Here is a 23,712-nt window from a genome sequence, read left to right on the forward strand (position 1 = left end):
AACACAAAATTTACATATGGAATACAGGGATTTATGGGAGAACATGAAAAAAATTATGAAGATGCAGGAAGAAGCTGCCCTATCGGTTTTTATAGCCTCTTAAGAGTTTGTATTATTTTCTCATTAGTTGTTCTATAAATTGTATTTCCATTTTATAGTATTACATATTACTAACAAGCTTACATCTTAGTGTAAGTCAATTTATATAAAGAATTCAACAAAATTCTGGTTCCAAAATCATTTTTTCAAAGTGAAACCAATCACACTAATTTAAAAAAATGAACGGCAACTGTTATTACATAGACATTGATTTTTGGGAGTCGCAGAAAACAATTATATTTAAGGCTTTTCTTTCATAAATGTAAATTACTACAAGCATTTTTTCCTTTTACCGACATTTCATGCTTATACCAAGTTTCTTTGAACTAAAGCCATTGCAGTGTCCATACCTAATTTTACAATTGAAATTCCGTCATATCTACAAAGAAATGTCACTCTTGGGTAGATTTCTCTTGAGGATGATGCAAAACTGGAGAAGAAATCGATCCAAGTCTGTCTGATTGTTGCGATACTGTTGCTCCGTTGCCCTGCATGATCAAATTATAAACAAGTTCATGATAGAATAGTCCGGAAAACAAGCCATATATATATATATATATATATATATATATATATATATATATATATATATATATATATATATATATATATATATATATGCAACTAATTAAGACGCATTGGAACTACCTACATAAAAAAAATTCATTCTCCAGCAAAGAACCACCTTTTATTAAGAATTATTATTCGACTCACCTGCGATGTCAATATTGCCTGCCCTTGGTTTTCTACAGGATGACTGTTGCTATGCTGCAACTGCAAAAAAAAAAAAAAAAGATTTGAGCCCAAACGGAGTTTAGAAAAGTTGTTCCGCTATCTCACTGTAATAATAAAAATTGTTCATCTAGACTCTGTCTCACCCACTGCGTTAATCAAGTCCACTTGAACTTTTATCAGTAGAGGTGCTGGTGCTTCTTATTTTACAAAATTACACATACCAAGTCACTTTATGATCACATAATCATATTCTCTTTTCCTACTTCCCCAGCTAAGCCCTATAATTTTGATATTTAATGTACCTGGGTTGATGGCTGCTGCTGGTGTGTAATGTGAATAGGAAGTTCTTGCGGCAGAGGTTGCTGCTGTTGATAATATTGCTGCTGCTGCTGCTGCTGCTGAAGAACCTGTTGTTGGAGCTGTTGCGGTTGAAGAGGTTCCAGCGGACTATGTTGGAGCTGTTGCGTTTGAAGAGGTTCCAGCGAACTATGTTGGAGTTGTTGGAGCTGTTGAGGTTGAAGAGGTTCCAGCGGACTATGTTGGAGTTGTTGTGACTGTTCTTGCTGGAATGGTTGCTGCTGTAATTGGATATATTGTTGTTGTAGTTGCAGCTGTTGTTGCTGCTGCTGCTGCTGGTAGTAATAGTATTGGTATAACTGATTATACTCTTGGGCATTCTGCGTATATCCATATTGACCATTGCCTTGCATCGGATGTTGTAATACTAGTGATGTCGCATTGACTGGTGTTTGAGACTGAGATGAAGTGTTCTGCATCTGCATGTTTTGCATAGGCCAACAATGAGCTGCCACTAACCCAGTAGTAGTCGCAGTAGATTGAAACTGATTTTGTCCTGGATTGCTTTGCTGAACTTGCAACACAGGTTGAGAGGAGTAATCTGGAGCACCAGCCATTTGTGCACCCCCTTCAGGTGGATGAATCTGTTGTGGAGATAGCTGCTGCCGTTGGTGCTGTTTTCTATCCGTATTTCCCCTATAACCAAATTTGGGTCCTTTAAATTGACCAGCATTTCTCCTTCTATGCCAATTTCCACCACTATTACCAGAAGACCGAGGTGGTGGAAATGGTTTTCTTGCTCTCTGGTCTCGGTGGCGTGCCGAATATGGGCTTTTTGTATCAATGTAAACTTTTTTATACCCAGAATCTTGAGTACCAGCAGAGTTGTCCTGATTTATGGTATGACCACCAATTATTGCTCTAGTATTTGCCTTATGGCTTTCTGGAATTGCTACACACTCCTGAGACACCATTGGTCCTGAATCAGGACATGAGCTTTCCCGGGGTTTCAGTGACATGCTTGTCAGAGACTTTGGCTTCAATTCTTCAGACTCAACCTCATACTTTCCCTTGGAAAAGTAAGTATTATCATTTGAGGGTGTTTGAAAAGCTTGTGAGGATTGGTTTCCACGGCCAGTTTGACGAAAAAATTCTTCTGATGAAACATCGGATTCAGAACTATTTTTTAAATTCTTAACAACTCTGGTTGATTCCTCTTTTACTTCCACTAAATGGGAAGATGACACATTATTTTCAGGATCATTCTCCCTTGGTTCCTCAGAAACAGGAAGAGGAATTTCTCTCCCATTTTCTTCTATTCTGTGATCTAATTCCAAACTTTGAAGCTTGTATGCATCCGTATCATTAGATTCAGAATTTTTATTTTTCCCCAACAGTGGTGATCCATCATTAGTAGCATCATACTGGTTATCACAATATTTCAGTAATGCCGTTTTCTCATCTTTTTTATGTATATGTGCTTGCAAATCAGAAATAGAATCTCTGGATGCTTGATTAGGAGTGACAACAGAAATCTCTTCACGCTTGTCCATCAAATTAAGCAATTTTCTATGTCTAGCAGATTGCTCATGTAAATCTTTCCGAGCAGAGTATGGAAATAATTTTATGTGCCGATTCCACGCCTTCCTTACATCATGTATAGTTCCGATATAGTCAACAAACTGGTATATTAATATAGACATGTTAGAATAAAAATTTCAAGGTATTTAAGCTTACTTCAAGTGGCAAAGGTTTCCCAATAGAAATATCAGTATAAAAAGGATCAACACTAGTAAAACCAAAAAACAACCAAATGTTTAAAATACTTTTGTTCTACTCAAAAACTAAATACAAGATGAGGACCCTACAGTGGAACAAAAGATTCCTTTTTACAAGAAATAATAGAGATAAAGTAAAAGTATAAATCTTTTTCAAGGTGGATACACTATAGCAGAAATAACAGTACTTCCATGCACAAGCATAAGTTTATATATATTTATAATATTCACTACTTGAATCTTGAGAAAAATAACTATTTTGATAAATACCAAAAAAGCACTCTATATTACTTAATCCTAAATCATAATGACAGACTATTATAATTGAACTCATAAGAAAATAACCTCCAGGTATAAGTTTGATATATCCTCTGCATCTTCTGCACTCAAACCTTGTGATCCATCAGACCTTGGAGATATTGTATCAGCAATAATTGAATCTATTATAGCCATGTGCTTTGTACCTCCGTGCATCATTGAGAACTTTATCAACTCCTGAAAAAGTACTTAAAATCAACTGAAGAAAATTTATCATGATTTAAATTCAAAAGTGCTTTTATCCACACATGCAAAAAATTACCTTCTGAAAATAAAATCATCCCTGTGCTTGTACCTGAAAGCACAAGCTTAACAGAAATAACAATTCTCAAGTGACCAAAAGTGATCTTGCCTACTTAAGCACTAGCTAATAGTGAGCCTATGTTTCACACCAGCTCAAAAAGAAGGTTGCTGGATGGGCACGTGAATTCATTTTCAACAATGCTACAATCCGAAGGGAATATGAACTGCCTGCCACTTTCTAGTTTCTCATCTCAGTGTAATAACTTTAAGTGGAAATGAATATTTAGGCAGTTATAATTCTATACTAGAGAGTTATTAGGCAGTTATTTTCATATTAATTTTGGAATAGACAGTTATAGGTTACGAAGTGACAGATATTGTGGAATATAAGTTGTGTTACATACTTGTATAAGGAGATAAAGATGTCGGATAGTTATTTCCTGTGTTTTAAAGGAGGAAACTCCTTGCTTAAGGGAAATCCTATGTGTTACGGGAACCCTTGTTTTTGTACTCAAATTCGGTCTAAAAAACAAAATTCTTTCTATCTTTATTCAGAATTTAGTGTTTATTGATTAAGCCAAACAGGACACCTGGAAACCCACAATTCTTCCTCGTCACATTTTATGGGGGTTTGTCTCAGTTCTTACCATGTAGGTTAGTAGCAACTAAATCTTTTACTTATTCAGTCAGCGTTAATTTGCCCCATGGGTATTATGAGGTGCCCACATCAAGTACCGTGGAATGCTCGGTGTAGTATTTAAGTACTTGGTTCCCCACATTTAATAGCTAGTTTTTGAAGATGAGTTCCCCAAGTGCTTAGGTGGTCTACTGGTTTCAGACTAAGTTGGTTGTTGGTGACTTGGAAAGATTAGGGTTCTAATCCTTGGAAAGTGTATATACATGCATACTTATCACACCAGATCCAGATTAGGTTTATCTACTTTAAATAAAATATTACAAACATACCTCCAGAAGCAATTTGTTGTGAGGCAAAGTTCGGATACCATCAATTAAGACATCTCTAGCAGCATCCACACTATTTGTACTCTTAAAACCAAGAAAGGAACAGATGATAAACAAAATTAGTTAGATACACCTGACAACAGCATTTGTCATAAAGGCAACAGATGCTTTCCCTGTTTTCCATTTAAAAAAAAAAAAAAACTCTTCTTTCTATAGTTATGATGATATGACTGTTTCAACCCTTTTGGCAAGCATTTAATAAAAGTAAAAATTTAAAATTTAAAAGAATTAATTAATTATTACTGACAACAGCATTCTTCATAGAAGTGACATTTTTTTTTGTTTTCCATTTCATATAACTCTTCATATATTTATCATATGCCTACATCAATCCTTTGTCAATCACTTAATACAAAAGTTAAAATAACTAATTGTAATGAGTAATAACAGCCTAAAAGTACCCATGCAAGTCTTTTAATTCTACAAAGTTATTCTCATTGAATTCCATTCTATGAGGGAGGAGAAAAAAAGTGAAAAGAAGAAAGGCTTTCCAAACAATCATATATATTATGCATGATTTCTAATCTTAGAAAGTGGATTTTAACATTAAATCAACCTCACAAAAACCGACTTGTTAGGTGAGTTTTACACTCACTTATATACTATAATTTGGTCATGTTCCTAGTCAATGTGGGATTTCCAATTCACTCTCCTTTGCACCGAGGACTGAACATCTTTAGCATAACTAGATATTTGTGGTGGTTCAATAGTAGATGACAAAATAGGCCCAACAACCCTTACTAGGATAGGCTCTAATACTATTTTACAAAATAGACTTTAAATCTAACTCAAATTCACAAAATCAGTTTGCAAGTGAGGTTTGCATCCCCTAATATACAATAATTTAGTGACAAGAAAAAGTAAAGAAAACGTGTACAACATTAAGGAATTTAGGATATCAAAAGATAAGGGTCTCTAAAATTCACCAACCAAAAAATTGCTGATAGCAAGATGGCTTTGACTTTTTCCTCTGTTGACTACCTCTTTATGGCATCAGGATATCATAACTGAAGTTAGCATTATAATGGGTGGAATGCCAATGCAGTGCTAAAGCAGTACTTGCTAACCCCTGAAATTCCCATCTCAAGGTTATGCCCCTTTTAGATCTTTTATTTTCTTGGGTATGGATGATAGTTCCCCTTTTCTATTTTGAGAGGACCCTAGGGTCAGAAATATTCCTATTTCTTATACTCAATAAAATAAAAAAATATACCATAAAGAATATTTTCATTAAATTAAGGAACTAAATAATGTACCATGTGTTTTTAGCTCAAATTTTTCACAAAGTACAGATTATTCACTCAGACGAATTTTCCTTTTGTACTTGAATTCTCACAAGTTCTAATTGGATTATCATTAGTGACATCCAAAGAACTAAACTTCATCTACTAGAATCTAGAAGAAAGAAATAAATAGAGGAAAATGAATGTTCTCAAAAGGACAAAAACATTGATTGAGTGATTTCTATCATAATCAAAATATTTATAGTAACAGTCAAAACAAATTGCTAACTCTTTAATAACAGATAGGCACATAATACCTACAATATATTTTAGCCGAGAGAAATGTATGTATAAAATAGGGAGTGCATGTAACTTTTCCTCTGTAGCTGCCTTTTTCAGTGCTTCATTGTATATACTGAAAGCTGACTCTATATTTCCCTGCAATAAAAAAACATAAAGCAGCACATAAAGTCACTTTTTCGAATCAGGGTGTTACAGTTTTTTCTTTAATTGGATTAAAGGCTAATTGCATACCAAACGTTTTTCCATATTAGCTTTTGATATAACATTGTCCACAAAGTCTGAATCTCTCTCTTTACCACTTTGAACATATGCAGCATGAGCAGCAAAAACATCTCCTATTTGTTCCTTAAACCTGGCATTGAATAAATGGATTGATGGCACCCTCTGCAACAAGCATGTGATGGAGCTATAAACATTGCATTTAGGTCATGAAAACTAAGCCTAAAGAAGAAAGGTGCTAAGCAAGTTTCAGTAGGGTAAAACCTAGGCCTAAAGTTAAGAAATAATGGGATTGAAAAAGAATTCATTAACCAATGCAAAAATACCACTCAACATGCCATAAAGAATGGTGGACAAACATAGTTGAGTTTCCTTTTATTTATCATTAGTAACCTTCCCATCATAAAACCACACACTAGAATATAAAAAACAAAGTTATATAGAATTTCCAATTTTCTTTATATAGAACCACGATATTTTGTTTAGCTTCAGTTGGAGCAGAAGAGGAGCAGGAAGAACACATCAGCAATTTTGTGGATTATCATTTTACATGGTTCTCTAACTAAGTGTATCACTTCCATTTCATATTGAACTGTAAGAGTGCGTAAAAAGGAATTATCACAGTTCAGACACAAGAAAATTGTAGTTTTATATGGCCACAGTAATCCTCACATGACTTGGACAGTCCTTTAGAAGTTGGTTTCCTATGTTTGAATTAGGTCATAAGTCCAAATTTCAAGAAATTATCAAAGCTTATCCAAAATCCATGATTTGGTCACCTGTATTTGCCTTTACTTTAGATGTTTATTCCTAGAGGTGTTGCTATTAGGGCACGCACATTTGTTCACACTTCAAATGTTCAATCCTAGGAGTGAGAAGGTGTGTCGAAATCTTGCATTGACTAATGATATAGCTAATGTATAATGTTGGACCATCCTTGTTTTATAAGTCAATTTTTAGGGATTGTAGTAGGCCCTATGCCCAAATTCGCAAGAAGCTCAAAAGACTAACTTGAGGGGTCTATTAAATTAATAAAACCATTCATGCACCCAGCTTCCCGTAACAATTCCAACCTGTGCAAATTTTGTTCTTGATCCCAAGGAAACTTGACTTTTTCCAAGGTAACAACTCCAACTTATATATATATATATATATATATATATATATATATATATATATATATATATATATTTCAGAAGTAAATTGTTGAAGTCCAGTAAAAATTTCCAAATACAAACATTGACCACTATTTGAGTATCATTCACCGAGATAAAATAAACCTTTTCCAACCTAGAGAATGTTTGAGATAGGTTAATGTGCTAATAACTGTATACGAATTTGGTCAGCCACTTGAATGGTTATTTCCTGAACTTGAAATCTTGTTGACAAATGACTGATGATTCAAAAAAGCTTGATGTTAGAATATTTGATGCTTTGAACCACCCAGTGCCAAATGATCATAACTTGATTTGGAAATTTAATCTTGAGTATAATGTTGTAATTTTGATGTTTCTTGTCATGTAAATTATGCTGTTGCCTTCGGTCATGCTAAAATTATGTAGAGAAACAACTTGGATTGCTTCATTGAAGGTTAAAGGGTAGAAGTTTTTACTGGATTAAAAACAATTATAATCAATTAAAACATTCCTCAAGTTGCTGGAAAAACAAGAACATTTTAATCAATTAAAATCAAGTTTTAATTGGCAAATTTCACTTCAAGCCACTTGAGATTTTACAAGGTATCACATTTAACTGATTAAAACGAGTGTAAATATTACACACTCAAGTACAAAAAAAGCATGTGCAGAAGCAGAGTATTCAAAAGAAATTCAATCAACTTGAGATAAATATGAAGATACCTTCAAATAAATTTCAGTTGCTCGGTCTAAAGAATAGTTTGCGATTTCTCTTCCTCCCTTGGCTTCCATGAAATCCACACAACGCATCCAGTATTCAGGATAGTTGGCACACACAATCAAACATCTCTCATAAAGTTTCACAGCCTATCTCAATGGGAGAAAGGAAAGATTTTAGCCAACATAAAAATCAAATAAGCAATTGACAATTTTCTGGGCTATGGAAAATTACCCAGTCAAAGTCCCCTTGAAGTTCAATAAAATCCAGATAATTGTGCCAATTCTGCAATTGATTTGCATCAAGGGGCTGAACATGAAAGTAGTGTCTTCGAATACTAGCCTCAAAGGGACTAATTTTCGAATACAGCTCACATGCATTATGATAAAGCATTTCTCCAATTGCCCTGTACCTTCTTAGGGCTACTGAACTAGTCGATCCAACAGATGAATCCATCATATCTTTGATAATGTGATAAATCTCACCATCCTTGTAACACGAAACCATAGGAATTTCGCAATCAAAACATGTCTCAGATTGCAATTCATGGTTTGCTATGCCCTCCTCCAGAATGGTTAGTAACTTTTTAAAACTGAAATGTAGAATTAATATCTAGTTAGCACATTATTTAAATATATGCATATATAATATAAAAAAGGCACCCACAAACAACACAGCCATATGTTAAGCATGCACTCTTTATACAGTTTGATAAGAACAATGATCCATTCAAAACAATACAATATGAAGGTAGAGACTAAAACAAAGATGTAATATCTAAGTAAATACTAAAAAAAATAAAAGATATGAAGTACAGATTCTAAGAGATGACAAGTAACTGTTGAAAAATTAAATACTTGCTTCCTACTTCCTGTTAAGAATCCGTACTTCCAATTACGATATAAATATGCTTTTGTAAAGTTGTTTTCATTTTTAGTTCTACTACATAATTAATCAAGAGAAAAATTACCACTTAAAATATAATGAGCCATGACGACACTCTTTATGATGTATTATTGTTAATGAGAATTATATATATTCACAGGTAAAGAAACAGCTCATTCAAATCATTTAAATGAAAGACTATATACAACAAATATAAATTATAAACTTCTAAAAATAATAAGTATATAAAATTACTAACGTCAGGTATATAATAATATGTTTAAATGTTATTCTGCTTGAAGAACCATATCTACAAAAATTTAACTCAATTTAATTTAAGGTTATAAATTATATTGGAAAGAACATTTTGACAAATATTATGTATTTTTTTATTAATCTATATCGAAAATTAATTTCCCAAATCAAAGTAAACGTACTAAAATTTTTAAACCCTATAAAAAAATCTTATGAAGAACATTTTAGGTAATCAAAACTATACAATATACTAGATGTTATGACCCGAATCAGAGCCTGCCACAATGCATAATAAAGGCCATTAGGCTCACCCAAGTCATGCAACCCTCTGAACTTCGGAATAACTATCATAACATAACCACCCAAGGTAAAGAAAAAGCATAATTAACTTGCAAGATACATGAAAACAATTCCTAAATACATTATTAATCTACAGCATTATACAGATAATTCACAACAATCATCAGAGCAATAAAAAATGTCTTTTAATACAGTCCATACCATCTTATATTTCTTGTAGAAATAACCGAACATGTCTAATAGACCTAGTGCACTACCCTACACCTACAAGGCTTTCAAGCGTACGCCTATAATATAACAAAAAACAAATAATCAGTTTAAAGCATAAATAGATATATAATTAATCTACAGCTTTGTACAGATACCTCACAACAGTCACAACAAGAATAAAAAATCTATTTTAATACATTCCATGCTATCTTATATCCTTCTTGTAGAAATAATGGAGCATATTTAATAGCAACAGTTTACTACTACCCTACAACAACAAGGCTTTGAAGCATCTATAACAAAAATAAATAATTAGTTTAGTTTGCCACACAATGTGTAAGGCTCACCAAAGGTAACATAACAAACTCCCTCACTCAAACTGGAAGAGTTAAAGTAAAAGCTATCTCCTCAAAAGTATCTCCCTCCCTCCTCGCTCTCTCTCTGCAGCCCACTCTACCCAATAAGTTGTCCTCAAATTTGTAAAAATAAAGTTGACAAAGAGAATGCACTGTGTAGCACAGTTACCCATCACATTTCAGACCTCATAACAATGCAAGTGTAGCACAGTTACCATTATTAACTCAGACCTCAAGCAAAGAAGGAGAAAAAGTAACACAAAGACAATGGGGTTAAAATTTATACATGACTTCATACACATAGCCTAGTAAAAAACATTTTTTAATATCAATTCCATCAGCTTTTCAAAGCAGCTATAGAGACTAAGAAGTTTCACGATAAAAGGCATACCTATCATAATACTGGTGCAACTTTTTAGTTGGAAACTTAAGAGTTTGGATATAAATGTGAGCAAGAGAAATCCACTGCTGCTGGGAAAACTCAAAGTGAATATACTTGTCCCACAAGACATGACATAAGTAGTCCTTCCCAACAAAGGAAATGGCTCTAGTGAACAATCTGATTAAAACACATCAAGACATCATCTCATTTTCTTAGCATAAGCAAAAGTAACAACTTTAGAAGAGGTGATAGTGTGGAAACATATGCATACTGCTAGAATAGGTCCACCTAACCATTTATCCAAACAGTTTCTACTACAATGTGTGCACAAGTCTCTCAAGTTAACTATACTTACCTCCGAATATCAGATGGGTCCTCAAAAGCTGACATGCCAAAGCTGCAGTAATCAAACCACACACCTACGGAATATGTTGCTGCCAACACAGCTTTTTCAAACACTTCAACAACCTTATCTGTGGTGGATATGCATGTCATGTGGGCAGCATACTTCCTCCAATATCCATGACACAAAGGAAATTTGGACAAGAAATTATTATAAACCAGACATATTTTGTCCACATCAGCCTGCACAAATTGAAGAAAATATATTATTGACTCAATCTTTGTTGTACCCATAAATCCCATAATCACAATGAATCAACACTATCTTTCACTATAACCACATATGTAATTATATTTCAAGATAGATAGAAAGAAAATTATTAGTATGTTGATATAGAAGCTTAAAGCTTGATGATTTGGTCCCTCCAACCACCCACCATGTGCAGAACAATGGGTGTTGATGATGATCTGATCTTGGGCTTAAGTCGTAAATTTAATGTTTAATATGTTGTAAGTGATCTCTCTATCTTTGGTCTTGCATAGATGATGTACAAATTTGTTTTTGAAGTGTCTTGACCAAGTTTAAAATGACCAATGTTGTCTTAATGGAATAAAAATCTTTTTGATCTATTAAAATGTTTTTCAAGTCCTTCAGAATGGAGAACATTTTAATTGACTAAAAACACTTAAACCTTTAATCAATTAAATTCACTTAAACCTTTAAAAACTGGAAATTTATCCTCGGTTTACTTGATTAAATTGCAATTTAATCCATTAAGATCACTTAAAGACACATAGAGATTTTAATGGATTAAAAATATGAATTAATCAATCAAAAATGGTCTCCTGGGCTACAAAGTCTGTCCAAATGAATTAAATCTACCAACTTTATATAAGAGAATTATCACTATCTTCATTGATGGAATTTGGAGAAGTTTCATAATCATTCTAAACACTAGAGAAGACTCTATAGTTGAGAGAAACACTTCCCTAACTTGTTTTACAAAATTAATGATTAAGTGAATCACATGGCAAATCACCTTTGTATTTTTCTCTTCTAGTCTTGTTCTACAACTTGTCCAAGAGACCTTCCAGTGTGGTCAGGTTGTTTCTTGTGATAGGGTTTCACAAGTGATCTTGTAGGGTTTAACATTTTCTTGTGTGATTGTAAGAGATCTTGTAGGATTCAAGGTTGCGGTTTTGAATATTCTTTCTAGTTTTCTTGTGTTAGTCGCGTAAAACTTGAACGTATAGTGGATTAATCTACTCAAGGTGATTAGGCAACTAAATGTAGCTTCTCTTGTTGTGAAGGTGTATCAATATAATTCTTGGTATTTTTCTCTTGCCCTTTACTATTGCATATTAAATTTGAATTGAAACATTTTTGTGTGCATATGTTTTATTGTAAAGATTAAAAAACATTATCTTGACATTCAGTGAAGCCTAAAGAACATTATCTTGGCAATCATCCAACATTTTAGACAATCAACAAAGACAATAATTTAATTACTCAATTTGTTTGGTTAAACTAAATTAATATAGCCATACAATGCATATCAAACATAAGTTTGTTATGTTGATCACAATAACAAATGAAAAAAAATAAAAGAAAACCAATTACCATTTTCAGTTATTGCAATCAAACTTACCGGATATAATTTCTCAACCTCTGAAATCAGTAAAGTCCATTCATCAAAACCTGATAAGCCCTTAGAAATAACTTCTTGAAGATCGAGATTGCCATCAGTACCTTCAAACAACAATGAAATAAATGACAACCCCAATTCTGTCATTTTTACTAACTTTCTGTGTTGAAAAGATTGATGGGATGAAGAAATTACCTTTACAAGACATAGAGCGATAACTAGAATGCAATGAAGTAACTAATAAATATACATCTCTTAATTAACAAGTAATCTCAAAAAATGGTGAAGAAAAAACATACAAAGAAGGTTCCTAAAAAATAAAGGGTAGTGAAGTAAGGAAGTACAAATAAGAAGCTAAGACCTCACCTACATGTCATTATTTACGTTATACATACAAGCATACAATGTTAGAACAATTTGCTAACAGGCTACAATAAAGTGACAGTATTTTCAAAAATAGCCTAAAACTTTTCATGCACAGATAAATATGCTGCCAATGCACGTCAGACAAAGCCATTATTATATTCCATGATTCCAACATGCAATGAAAGTACGCAACCATTTACAGAATTTCACTTCGTTCAACACTAAACCTCCAGCTTTGTTTGATTTTGAAGCAATTTATCACAGGTCAAAATTCTTAAACTATTTAGTCGGCAGCAACATATTTATTATAGACATAAATATAAGGTGTTATTTATAGATTACTTAAATCAGTTAGCAAATTAGTCAAGAGAAGTTTTTTACATTGGCTAAATAAACCGTATTATTGTAAACTCACATTCTTCATTCTGAGACAATTTACACTTCGCTCTTATAGTTCAGCCATGGATCCTGCTACTATTTAACATAAAACACTGAACTGAACAGTGAATTCTTGGATCAATGAAACATTCCAATGCGCCATAGCATTTCTATTCGCTTCATAAACATTGGCAGATTCTCTAAATGAATCAATTAATTTGTTCTGAATCACTGCCAACAAACCTTTATTCTTCAATCAACTTACAATCATTAATCAACAGTTACATTCAGATTTAAGTGCATTTGTAATTTAGATAATATCTAACCACTGAAAATGTTGGAGATTTCATACTAACTAGAGATAAAACAAAAATGCACATCTCACTTTTTTTATTTTACAAAGTTGAATTAAACTAAAGTTTTTCTTAAAAATGGTATTACGGGTCATTCAAAGTCTATCGTAGGAGTAGAGGCTATTAATATCTAGTCTCATGAGGAATGTTAAAGTTCTCAACTAAAATTTACAATAAGCTTCAACAGTTGAATTAGGTGTGAATCCACCTCTTAATCCGATAGATTTCAACAGCACTCTAATATAATCTCAGAAACCAGCGGCGAACTAATTACATGCACAGTCCCAGATTGTGTTTAAATAGTCTAACTCAGCAAAGAGAGAAATGCACGTATAGCAAAGAGAGTAACAATCATATAATAATTATTAATATAATATTATTATAATGAACATATTATTATAATGAACATTCATACAAACAAATAAACAAAATCAGGAAAAAAAAAAAACAAGAAGAAGAAGAAAGATTACCTGACGAAAGTATTGGTGCCATTAGAGAACGATGAGAGAGAATACAGGCACCACCCAGCACCGTCGTCTAGGTGAGAGTAGGAAAGAGAAGAAAGATAGGTTCGAGTTTTCCCCGTTCCCTCCTGTGAGTTCTGCTTTATTAATTTCTACCTCTTTTTATTAACTTTTTTTATCTATTACTGTTAAATAAACAAGTGATATTTACGAAAATTAAAAAAAAAATATTAGTTACATAATAGTTGATGCTTTTGTAATTATTATAATGCAGGAGTAACTTATATAAATTATAGACAATAAATTGCTGCACTTATAAATTACTAATTTTAATATTAAAAAAAATCACCTTAGTCTTGCTAAAGTAATTAAAATTATATTCTAAAGCATTTGTTTGATTGTTTAAAATTATATTCTAAAGCATTTATTTGATTGTTTAAATGAGTTGAATTATGATTAATGACTAAAATAGTTTGATTGAATCCTATTAATGGCTAAAATAGTGATAGTATTTGAAGATGAAAACAAAATATACAAAAAAATAGGTAAGAAAATATATATTTAAAATAATGGAAAAAACTAATAATAATAATAATAATAAATATTCCGCTGTTTTATGATTACTTAAATTACTGATTGATAAAATCAATGGATAAAAATTCTAAAGTTTAACGCAACAATACTATCTGTGTTGTACAAATATTTTCATATAAAAAAAAAAAAAACAGATCAAATTATATCTGTAATTTTTATTAAATATAACCGAATTAGTAGCTGATCATAAAACCTTGTAAGACACTATGTTGAAAAACAAAAGCATGAAAAAATTATGTGAAAATGAAAACATATAAAAGTGATTTTTGTTTTTTAAATAATAATTTAAATTTATAATATAATCATGGATAAGTATTTCCAATGTTTAATCTGATAATAATTATATGATATTTTTCTCTACAACTTTTATAATGTGATTGATATTTACGGGGAAATGGTAATTTAAGAAAGTTTTTTTTTTTTTGACAAAGAATAACCATTTTTAGTATAAAAATTTCTAAAATTTTATTTCTAATTTTCACAAAAAATAAAAAAGTATTCTATTAAGTATTTTTGTCAATTTTGTAAATATTTTTGATATTTATGTGTGTGTAGCTTATCGTTGCCAAAACAGTGAGCAGAAAATGAAGATACAGGCACTGTCACCACTTCTCCAACGCCCGTTTCAGCCTCTATTTCCTCCGCTCGCTCTCGGATTCACTTTCAAACCTTCTTTTCAAACTCCAACCAAACACGCTCCTTTGCACTCTTCATTCATCATATTTTCACGTTCTTCGCAGTCAGTTAAGTTCCGTCCCTCTTTTGCAACGGTTACAGAAACCGATGGGGTTGTTGTTGAGGACGGCGACACTGAACCGGGCTTTGTAGACGACACCGAACCGGGCTTCGACGGCGACAACGAATTGGGTTTCGTTAACATTGGCTACATATCCAGTGTTCATGGTGTTCAGGGCGAGATTCGCGTGAAACCAGCTACTGATTTCCCTGAACTGCGTTTTGCCACTGTAATGTTTATTTTCTGCTCTTTTGTTGTATTTGTCGATATTTAAAATGCTAAGTAACCTTGTGTGTTGTGTTGAGTAGCCTGGGAGAAGATGGTTGAAGAGCAAGGTTTTGGGTGCACAGAGTATTCAAGAAATCGAGCTGGAGGAAGGTAGAGAACACCCTGGACTCAAGAGTTGGATACTCAAATTCAGAGGAATTGGAACAGTGGAACAGGTTTATCGATACACTGTCTAATATTGAAAATTTTGTTTTTCTAGCCTATTATAGTCATGCATGGACTAGAGAGTTTGATTTTTCAATGTAAAAGTTTTACGTAATTAATAATCGTGAAAGTTATTGGAATAAGTTAAAAAGAGCTTATTTTGATAAGTCAGGCTTATTGAAAATAAACTAACAGGAAATAACTCATGTAGGAGTCATCAGCTATTTTCCTGAGCCCAAACAAGCTCTGTCTAAGCTCTTATAAATGTCCCATATGTCTCTGTATATGTTATTTCAAGAAAGAGGAAACACCTTAGAGAATATATCTTTTGACTAATCTTATTCCAAAGTCAGTTTTCTGCAACAATAACAAACATGATGCTACATTTTGTTACAATAATTACTTCCCGCCTTTATTTATTGCTCCTGGAAAGGGATCTACCACATGTGCTTGGGAATGAAAGCGTCAAGTTTCCAATATTGACACAGCCCATCTGTACATGTTTTTTTTGGTCTTGGCTAATCGATACATCGTGCAGGCTAAGATGCTCATCGGTTCTACGTTGCTTGTGACAAAAGAAGACAGGCCGGAATTAGAGGAGGGGGAATTTTACACACATGATTTGATAGGGATGAGAGTTTTTATGAAGGTTTGTTCTTATCAATCACAAATCTTGTGTATATATGAGAAAACAAACAACTTTACCTCCCCTTATTATTTAAATTGTTGCTAAAGGGTCACCTATTAATAAAATAAAAATTATCCCTCATATTCATCAGTTGTTTCTCTATAATTTTGTGACTCTCAGCTGTGTGCTGTTATGACAGAAATGCAAACTGTTTGCAGTATAATTTACACTCTTCCATAAAATAGGATTGTTCCTTTTCTGTTGAGCTCTTTTCTAGATACGTATCTGAGTGCTAGGTGCCCCATTGTACCAAGGATCCAGCAAATGAAATGCCAAGTGCTAATATAGTGATAAAATAATGAAAAAGGCTACTATAAATAACTTATAGTTATTGTTATGTTGATATGTATGAGCTTTAAATTTTCTACTCTGATATCTTTGTCACCTCATAATGAGTTTTTAATCCTGAATGCAATTTTTGAAGGTGTTGACCATGCTTGTTCCTATCAGGAAAATGGAACACTTGTGGGAACTGTTGTAAATGTTTTCAATAGTGGAGCCAACGACCTTCTACAAATTGCACTTGATTCATCTTTTGATATGCTTGATAAGAGTGGCAAGTCAAAGTCTGCAGGAACAGATGTATCTGGTCAGCTTGTTTTGGTACCTTTCGTTGAAGCCATTGTTCCAGATGTTGATATGAAAAAAAGAGAAATGCATATTACACCACCTAAGGGACTCCTGGAATTAAATTTACGATTTGATGGGAGGTCCAAAAAAGAAAGGCGCCAACTTGTGAGTCATACTTCCGTGATACTTTACTACTAATTTGTTACTGTAAGCAGTTTTTGTTTCCGCTGAATATGTTTGAATTTTTGGAAAACTGAATATACTTCCCTGATATAGAACTGATACAATCAGAAGGTATAAATAGAAGTAGAAGAATAATTCTGTACACTAGTATGGCCTAAAAATCAGGAAAACAATTACTCCTATAACTGTTCTAGATAAAAAGAACGAAAGAAAAACTCTAATTACATAAAATCTTATTATTATTATTATTAGCATACATAAGAAGACACTAATTCTAATTGATTTCCAAATATCAATCTCTTGATTCTGGTTTCTTTCCTTAATTTTCAACAATATTATATTAGAATTAAGTCCAAATCAGTTTAATTCTAAATCTGAACTTATTCCATGTCAGCCTCGCCCTCAAGTTGGGTCATAGATGTCAATCATGGCCAACCTGAATCTCAGGTGCTCATAATTTGCTGTTGGTAAAGCCTTGATCAATATGTCAGCAATTTGATGAATTGTAGAAGTGTGCAAAAGTTTAATTATACCATTATCGACAACAGGGTTTTTAAATTAAGGGTTTTGGAAGGCATTTTATTCGGTTGGTTGGCTGAAGGAAGGACTACTTCACCCCAAAAGTGACTTGGTTCATTAGTTGTTACTATAGGTGATCTAGTAACTTCCTTGAGGTGTTTAATCTTTCTTTCTGCTATCTTATTTTGTTGCAATGAGTTCACACATGAAGTTTAGTACACAATGTCATACTTGAGAAGGTATTCACTAATAGAATTATGGAGACACTCCTTCCCATTGTCAATTCTAAGGACTTGAATGTTGGCTTGAAACTGAATTTGGATCATTTTACACATAATTTCAAAAACCATCACCATTTCTGAATTTTCTTTCATTAGGAACACCTATACAACCCTTACTTGATCATATATGAATGTCACAGACTACTTCGAACCAGTGACATTGTTAACTCAAGTCAAGAAGTCTTGTATACATCATTGTGAATTAATGAAAATGGGTATGATGGTTTGTAATACTGATAGGATGTCCTGGGTGATAGTTTCCATAACACTGATCAAATTAGAATTTTTATTCAACAAAGTGGGAAACAACTTTTTCAAGTAAGCAAAATTATTGTGTCCTAGATAGTACCATATCATCGCATCATCTTTGGAAGAAACCCATGGGCTATCTTGATGCTTTATTTGGATCTTCTACTTAAAGCTTTGCACATTCCTTGGCATTGCCAATCTTCCTACCTGTGTCCAGATCCTGAAATTCACACATGTAAAGAACAAATTCAATAACGCTTTAAATCTCTGATAATCTATTGATGGACAGTAAGTTGCAGTCCAATTTCAGGACATATGAAACTGATTCAAGAGTGATGTTGTCAATATAATCACAAAACCTTTACCATCCACTTTAATGGTGTCAGGAATGGAAAGAAAGAAAAAAGTTTCAAAAGCGTCTCATTGCAGCAAAAAAGAAACTCTCTGAAATGGAGCAACAACATGTATTTCAAGGATATCACCATGGAGAGAAAGATCGATGGAGCTTGCTTAGTGATCAGATTGTTGGTGTAAACTCCAAATTGCTCCAGGATGCTTTACAAAGTCTTGAACGTCCGGCTAAGAGGCAAGTTAATATGACAATAGGAACAATGAAATTTGTCTTTATTAATTTAATAATTTTTGTCACCAATTTCTAACCCTTTTTTTGTTGAAAAAGGAAAATATCGTTTTATATATGTGTGATTTCATTTGCTGGAAATGTCATTTGTATTTTAATTTTTGTAATCAGATGGACAGTATCTGAGTTGGCCAGTGCCATAGAAGCAAAGCTTATTAATTCCATCCAATTATCAGAGGAATATTTCTCAAATGGAAGTGAAAATAAGTTGGTTAGAGATATGCAAGAGAAGGGACATAAGCTCATGTCTGAGGGCAAAATGGCTACGGTCTTCCTCTTGAATGAAAAAGAGCATCAGGAGGGTATTTATGACTCTAACTTGGTAGAAAATGAAGCAGCTAACACTTCAATTCTTCAAATGTTTCAAAAGGTAGTGTAGTGAAAATTTTACAAATATTTACTCTCTTGTTACAATCCTTCTAGTGATGATTAATTGTTGCAAAAATCTATCTGTTCCGTGATCCATCAGATGGATCTTGTCTACTGATGTAATCACAACAAAGCAATAATCTCTTTGACAAATACTCGAACAAATCATAAAAATACCATCATTTAAAGTTTTGTTATTCATGTTCATTTCATTTCCACTATTTTTGAAGAGAATGCACTATCTTCTATCATATTCTTCCTTTTTCTACCTTGGTGATACAACTAAAGCTTGTTCACAAGGTATTATATGCATAAGTAACATTTGGAGTGACTATATACAGAATAGTTTTTCTTCATCTAATAAATTTGCATCTTTTGCAGATCAAAGGTCGTGTTTCTGTTCCTTTAATTTTGGTTTCCTCGGCCCAACGAATTCTGTCTTTAAGAGATCTGTTCACAAGCAACAATTACTTCGCTTTTGACTCTGAAAAGGTTATTGTCATAAAGCATCTCGTTCTATGTTGTTTATTATCTTAGAGAGATATGTGCTCAAGTTTTTTAGTTTTGCATATCTTTGTTCTATCCCAAGTTACGTATACTTAAGGTTCAGAATTTTTTGTTGAAAGAAAACGTTGATATGGCTGTATTATCCACATTACCTTTGCTTTCATCTTTAAACGCCAGTTTTCCTTTACTTCTTGATCTAACTACGTTTTTTCTTGTCTCCTGGTCAATATTGTGTTATGAGTGAGATGTCTGAAAAGAAACAAATTAGCACTAGGAAAGAGGTTCAATAGAGCATAAAAACGCTTTGCAAACTTTCCATAAGACGGTAGTGACTGGACACTCTGGGAATGATTGTCTTATAGTTGAAAAGGATGTCAAAAAAGTTTTCGCAAACAGCTTGTAAAAAACAGCTAAAAACTAGTACAAGAGAAAAAGATGAGGTAGTGAAACACTTTAAACTTTATACTGGTTCAATTCTCCTTTACAAATTGTAAAAGGTTCCACTAATCGAAAATTGATTTCAACTATTCACAGTCACCTCTAATTTTCAACAAATACACAAGAGACTCTTGGTTATCCATTTATGTCCAACTAAGATAAGGAATACAAGTACTCTTGTTTCATTAAGTCACTTCTTGCCTTCCCAAACTGTCACTTCCTGTTACAACAAACGAGTTGTTTGTAAGATATAAAGATATCTCTAATGAAAGGATACACAAATAAGAATTCTTTGGGAGAGATATACTTCACAGAGAGAAATAGCACTTAGATAGTTTTTCGCAAAGCCTTAGAATCATTAGTTGGTTTTGCGTGGCAAGTCTTCTATTTATGTGTCTTGAATATGATTGTTTATGAGTAGCTGGCAAGATTTCTACTACACCTAACTTGTATTTTACCGTGCCTTGTTTGGAACATGCTTTCCTTATACCGACAGCACTATTTTAAGCATACAACGGCAGAAAGTAGCTCTATTAGAGCCTTTATGGGAATGTGTGCGTCAACAGTGTGATGGTTTCACACAATGGTCCAGTAGATTTGAATATATTCTTCTTATGCCGGAGCATTAGAAGAGCCTCTTCAACTCGTGGACACTTTTAAGACATAGTATGGTCTTGTGATTTTCCTGAAGAACATGCTTTAAAACATATGTATATATTAGTTCATCAAAAGTAGGCATTATTTGTTATGCTTAAGATTAAGCATGGCTTAGATTGACTTTGTCTATGAAGACTACACTATTGTAACATTGATGGTTGAGATAAGATAGATAAGATATAGATAAAATTGTCTCATGACCAGATCAATTAGCTTTAACAATGTCATCATCCTGCCATATTAGTTTATTCTGGGGAAGTTTAAAGGATGGAATATGTTGTTTGCTCACTGGCCCATTGCTTGGAAACTGAATTTTTCAAAATTGCAAGTAACCTTTAACTTCTTATGGTATTTACCTTTAAAGATTTCATTATATCTACCATGAACGATAATATCTTAGACACAAAGTGGAGTGATGCAAGCATCAACATTCAATTGGTGCACAAAATAGCATTCACTTTTTTTCTTATTTTAAAATATAATTCTAGTTCCAAAGTCTTCTCATGATTGCATAATTGGCTTTTCTCGTGACTTCATGTTTTAACCCTCTTTCAGGTATGGTTTTTGGAGGAAGAGAAGCTGCCAGTAGTTAGCAGCTTGCCTGAGGAACAGAACAAATATAAGATTTTAATGAAATCACCTTGGGAAATACTCCAAGCTCCTGTTGGATCTGGAGGACTTATTAGCTTGTTTTCAAAACATGGCATTGCAGATAATCTTATTGACATGGGTGTTGAGTACATTGAGGTTAGATTTTTTTTCTCTCTATATTGAGATTTATAAGGATTATACCTTTAGTTTTTAAGCTGTAAATCATAACTCTATGAGAAAAACAGAGCAACATAATTTTTGTTAGTTTTTTTATGCTGATTTGATGCATCTACTTTTACTTTGACTCATTATTGTAGTCTCTATTGCTTCAGCATTTTAGCCAAATAGGTAAATAAAGTTCAGATCTAGTGAATGGATGAGCAACTTGATTCTCTGAACTTTTTTTCTGTCTGGGTTATTCTTACATTCCTAGTCTTTGATGAACAATTATTATTATGGTTGATTTTCTCTGAAATAGTTTTTTGACGTTTCCCTTGTGCACAAAAATTATTCAGGACTCTGTTTAAATAATATTAATGTAAGGATATATGTGAATATGCACAGTCAGTATTACCTCTTGCAATAAATAGTCAATCATTATCTAATGAATTTAAGAAAAATCATCCTTTTAAGGCAGTGTTATTTTTTTTCTTGTTGTTTAAGTGTACCACTTTGAGATGCTTAAATAGTTTTTTGTCATTTCCCTTATGCACAAAAATAATTCAGGACTCTGTTTTAATAATATTAATATAAGGATATATATGTGAAGATGCACAGTCATTATTACCTCTTGCAATATATGGTCAATCATTCTCTAATGAATTAAAGAAAAACCATGTTTTAAGGCAGTGTTTTTTTTCTTGTTGTTTAAATATACCACTTTGAGATGCATATATTTTAAGGCCACAGGCCTTGGGATCCTGTCTTTCTGTGCCTATGATTTTGTTGAAGAATTGCAGATATTTATTGCATTATATGGTTTTAGTTATCTTTTTTATTCTTTTACTCCTTTTCTTTCTGTAATAGGTGTAAAAGATTTTCCAAATTTACTCATACCTGTTTTTCTATCGAACTAGTATGCCTTCTTCATAGATACATTTCTTTAAAGGAAGCACGAGAGCTTTCTCAGGTTGATGAAGTTGTTATTTTGTCCAAAGTTGTTCATATCTATTTATTTGTTAGCTTTCTGCTGCTGTTAATTTTCTTAAAAGTAAGCTTTGTTGCTATAATCCGGAATGAACTTAGAATACTGTGCTGAAATACTGAATTAAAATTAAACATTCAACAATCTGTTCTATTCTAGGTTTAGAAAGATTATTGGTATGTTTGGATAAATTTTTCCATAAACATTTATAAGGAAAAAATAAAATTAACTGTTCCGCTCAAATCAATTTATGCACTTAAACATTTATAAAAACTTTTGCATTTAACTTCTCCAAAAGTTATGCATAAGCTAGTTCATTTTACTTTATTTAACTCATAGGAGAAACTTAATTCATGTTAGTGTTTATAGAAAATTTATGAGCAAAAAGCTATATTTATTATTCATTGGTTTTTAATGGCCATATACTTTCCCTGGTTCATTTCTGCTGTACCTTCTTGCAGTTATGCTGCCCAAGTGAAAAAATCGCGGGTGGAAACTCATTGCTTCTTGGGATGGTTAAATCACGGGAAGCCAAAATTGGGATGCAAATTCAGCCTACGATATCTGATTCGGAAAAATATTTTGACGTGATATTTTCATTGGACTTCGTCAAGAAGTTGCAGAGCAGCAAACTCCAATTTGATGCAATCCCAAGGGCACATTCCTTTGTCGAGAAAGTTGACAAAGAATGGGTTACTGTCACCACGTCCACCCCCAACTCATTTGAGCTTTCTTGTAGTATATATAGTTCCTTGAATGCGTGTTCTTTGGATAAGGTTTGTATAGTAGAGGTTAGAGAATAGTTCAATGAATTATATACAGTGATAAGGGATTCTTGGATAGTGTTTCCTAATACTCATGTAAATGAGGGAAAAAGAAATAGCAAACAAGAGATTCAACCTTATTTTATGAAAGAGATTACTAAAATTGGATATGATTTTCAGTCAATGACGATCTATTGTTGTTGTCAATTGTCGAAATGAACTTATTTTATTTTTAATTTTAAAATTTACTTTTAAAGTTGACTGTTCTCAAGTATTTCACCTGCCTGATTCTCTCTTGCTCTCCATGAAATGAAGCAAATA

At 32.8% G+C, this 23,712-nt stretch overlaps 2 protein-coding genes across 3 annotated transcripts; one reads left to right on the top strand and one right to left on the bottom strand.

The window, feature by feature from the left end:
- Positions 1-269: 269 nt before the first annotated feature.
- On the bottom strand, positions 270-14,174 carry PRP39-2 (Tetratricopeptide repeat (TPR)-like superfamily protein). Of its 2 annotated transcripts, XM_028063555.2 has the most exons (13): positions 14,036-14,174; positions 12,472-12,572; positions 10,836-11,065; positions 10,490-10,657; positions 8,327-8,684; positions 8,098-8,241; positions 6,251-6,403; positions 6,038-6,154; positions 4,437-4,517; positions 3,255-3,404; positions 1,137-2,813; positions 814-873; positions 270-587 (listed from the first exon to the last, which is right to left on the bottom strand). In XM_028063555.2, the coding sequence occupies exons 1-13, from the start codon at positions 14,055-14,057 to the stop codon at positions 492-494; spliced, it is 3,357 nt and encodes a 1,118-aa protein (XP_027919356.2). In that variant the 5' UTR covers positions 14,058-14,174; the 3' UTR covers positions 270-491. The 2 variants fall into 2 exon arrangements, with proteins under 2 accessions (XP_027919356.2, XP_027919357.2); XM_028063556.2 differs by lacking the exon at positions 10,490-10,657.
- Positions 14,175-15,182: 1,008 nt separating this feature from the next.
- Positions 15,183-23,575, top strand: LOC114178838 (16S rRNA processing protein RimM family). Its single transcript, XM_028064955.2, has 9 exons — positions 15,183-15,588; positions 15,668-15,802; positions 16,330-16,440; positions 16,930-17,214; positions 18,668-18,867; positions 19,033-19,291; positions 19,672-19,782; positions 21,448-21,639; positions 23,089-23,575. Exons 1-9 carry the CDS (start codon positions 15,208-15,210, stop codon positions 23,428-23,430), a joined length of 2,016 nt encoding a protein of 671 aa, XP_027920756.2. The 5' UTR covers positions 15,183-15,207; the 3' UTR covers positions 23,431-23,575.
- Positions 23,576-23,712: the final 137 nt, after the last annotated feature.

This window comes from Vigna unguiculata, chromosome 3 (genome assembly GCF_037176805.1).
Source record: "Vigna unguiculata cultivar grain cowpea cultivar isolate G323 ecotype 2 chromosome 3, ASM3717680v1, whole genome shotgun sequence".
Taxonomy (NCBI): domain Eukaryota; kingdom Viridiplantae; phylum Streptophyta; class Magnoliopsida; order Fabales; family Fabaceae; genus Vigna; species Vigna unguiculata.

Coding starts and splice junctions, on each gene's coding strand:
- PRP39-2 (XM_028063555.2), bottom strand. CDS start 14,057: ATGGCACCAATACTTTCGTCAG. Junction 11,066..12,471: donor AGGTTGAGAAATTATATCCG/GTAAGTTTGATT, acceptor CAATTTGTGCAG/GCTGATGTGGACAAAATATG. Junction 588..813: donor AGGCAATATTGACATCGCAG/GTGAGTCGAATA, acceptor TTGATCATGCAG/GGCAACGGAGCAACAGTATC.
- LOC114178838 (XM_028064955.2), top strand. CDS start 15,208: ATGAAGATACAGGCACTGTCACCACTTCTCCAACGCCCGTTTCAGCCT. Junction 17,215..18,667: donor AAAAAGAAAGGCGCCAACTT/GTGAGTCATACT, acceptor TAATGGTGTCAG/GAATGGAAAGAAAGAAAAAA. Junction 21,640..23,088: donor TGGGTGTTGAGTACATTGAG/GTTAGATTTTTT, acceptor ACCTTCTTGCAG/TTATGCTGCCCAAGTGAAAA.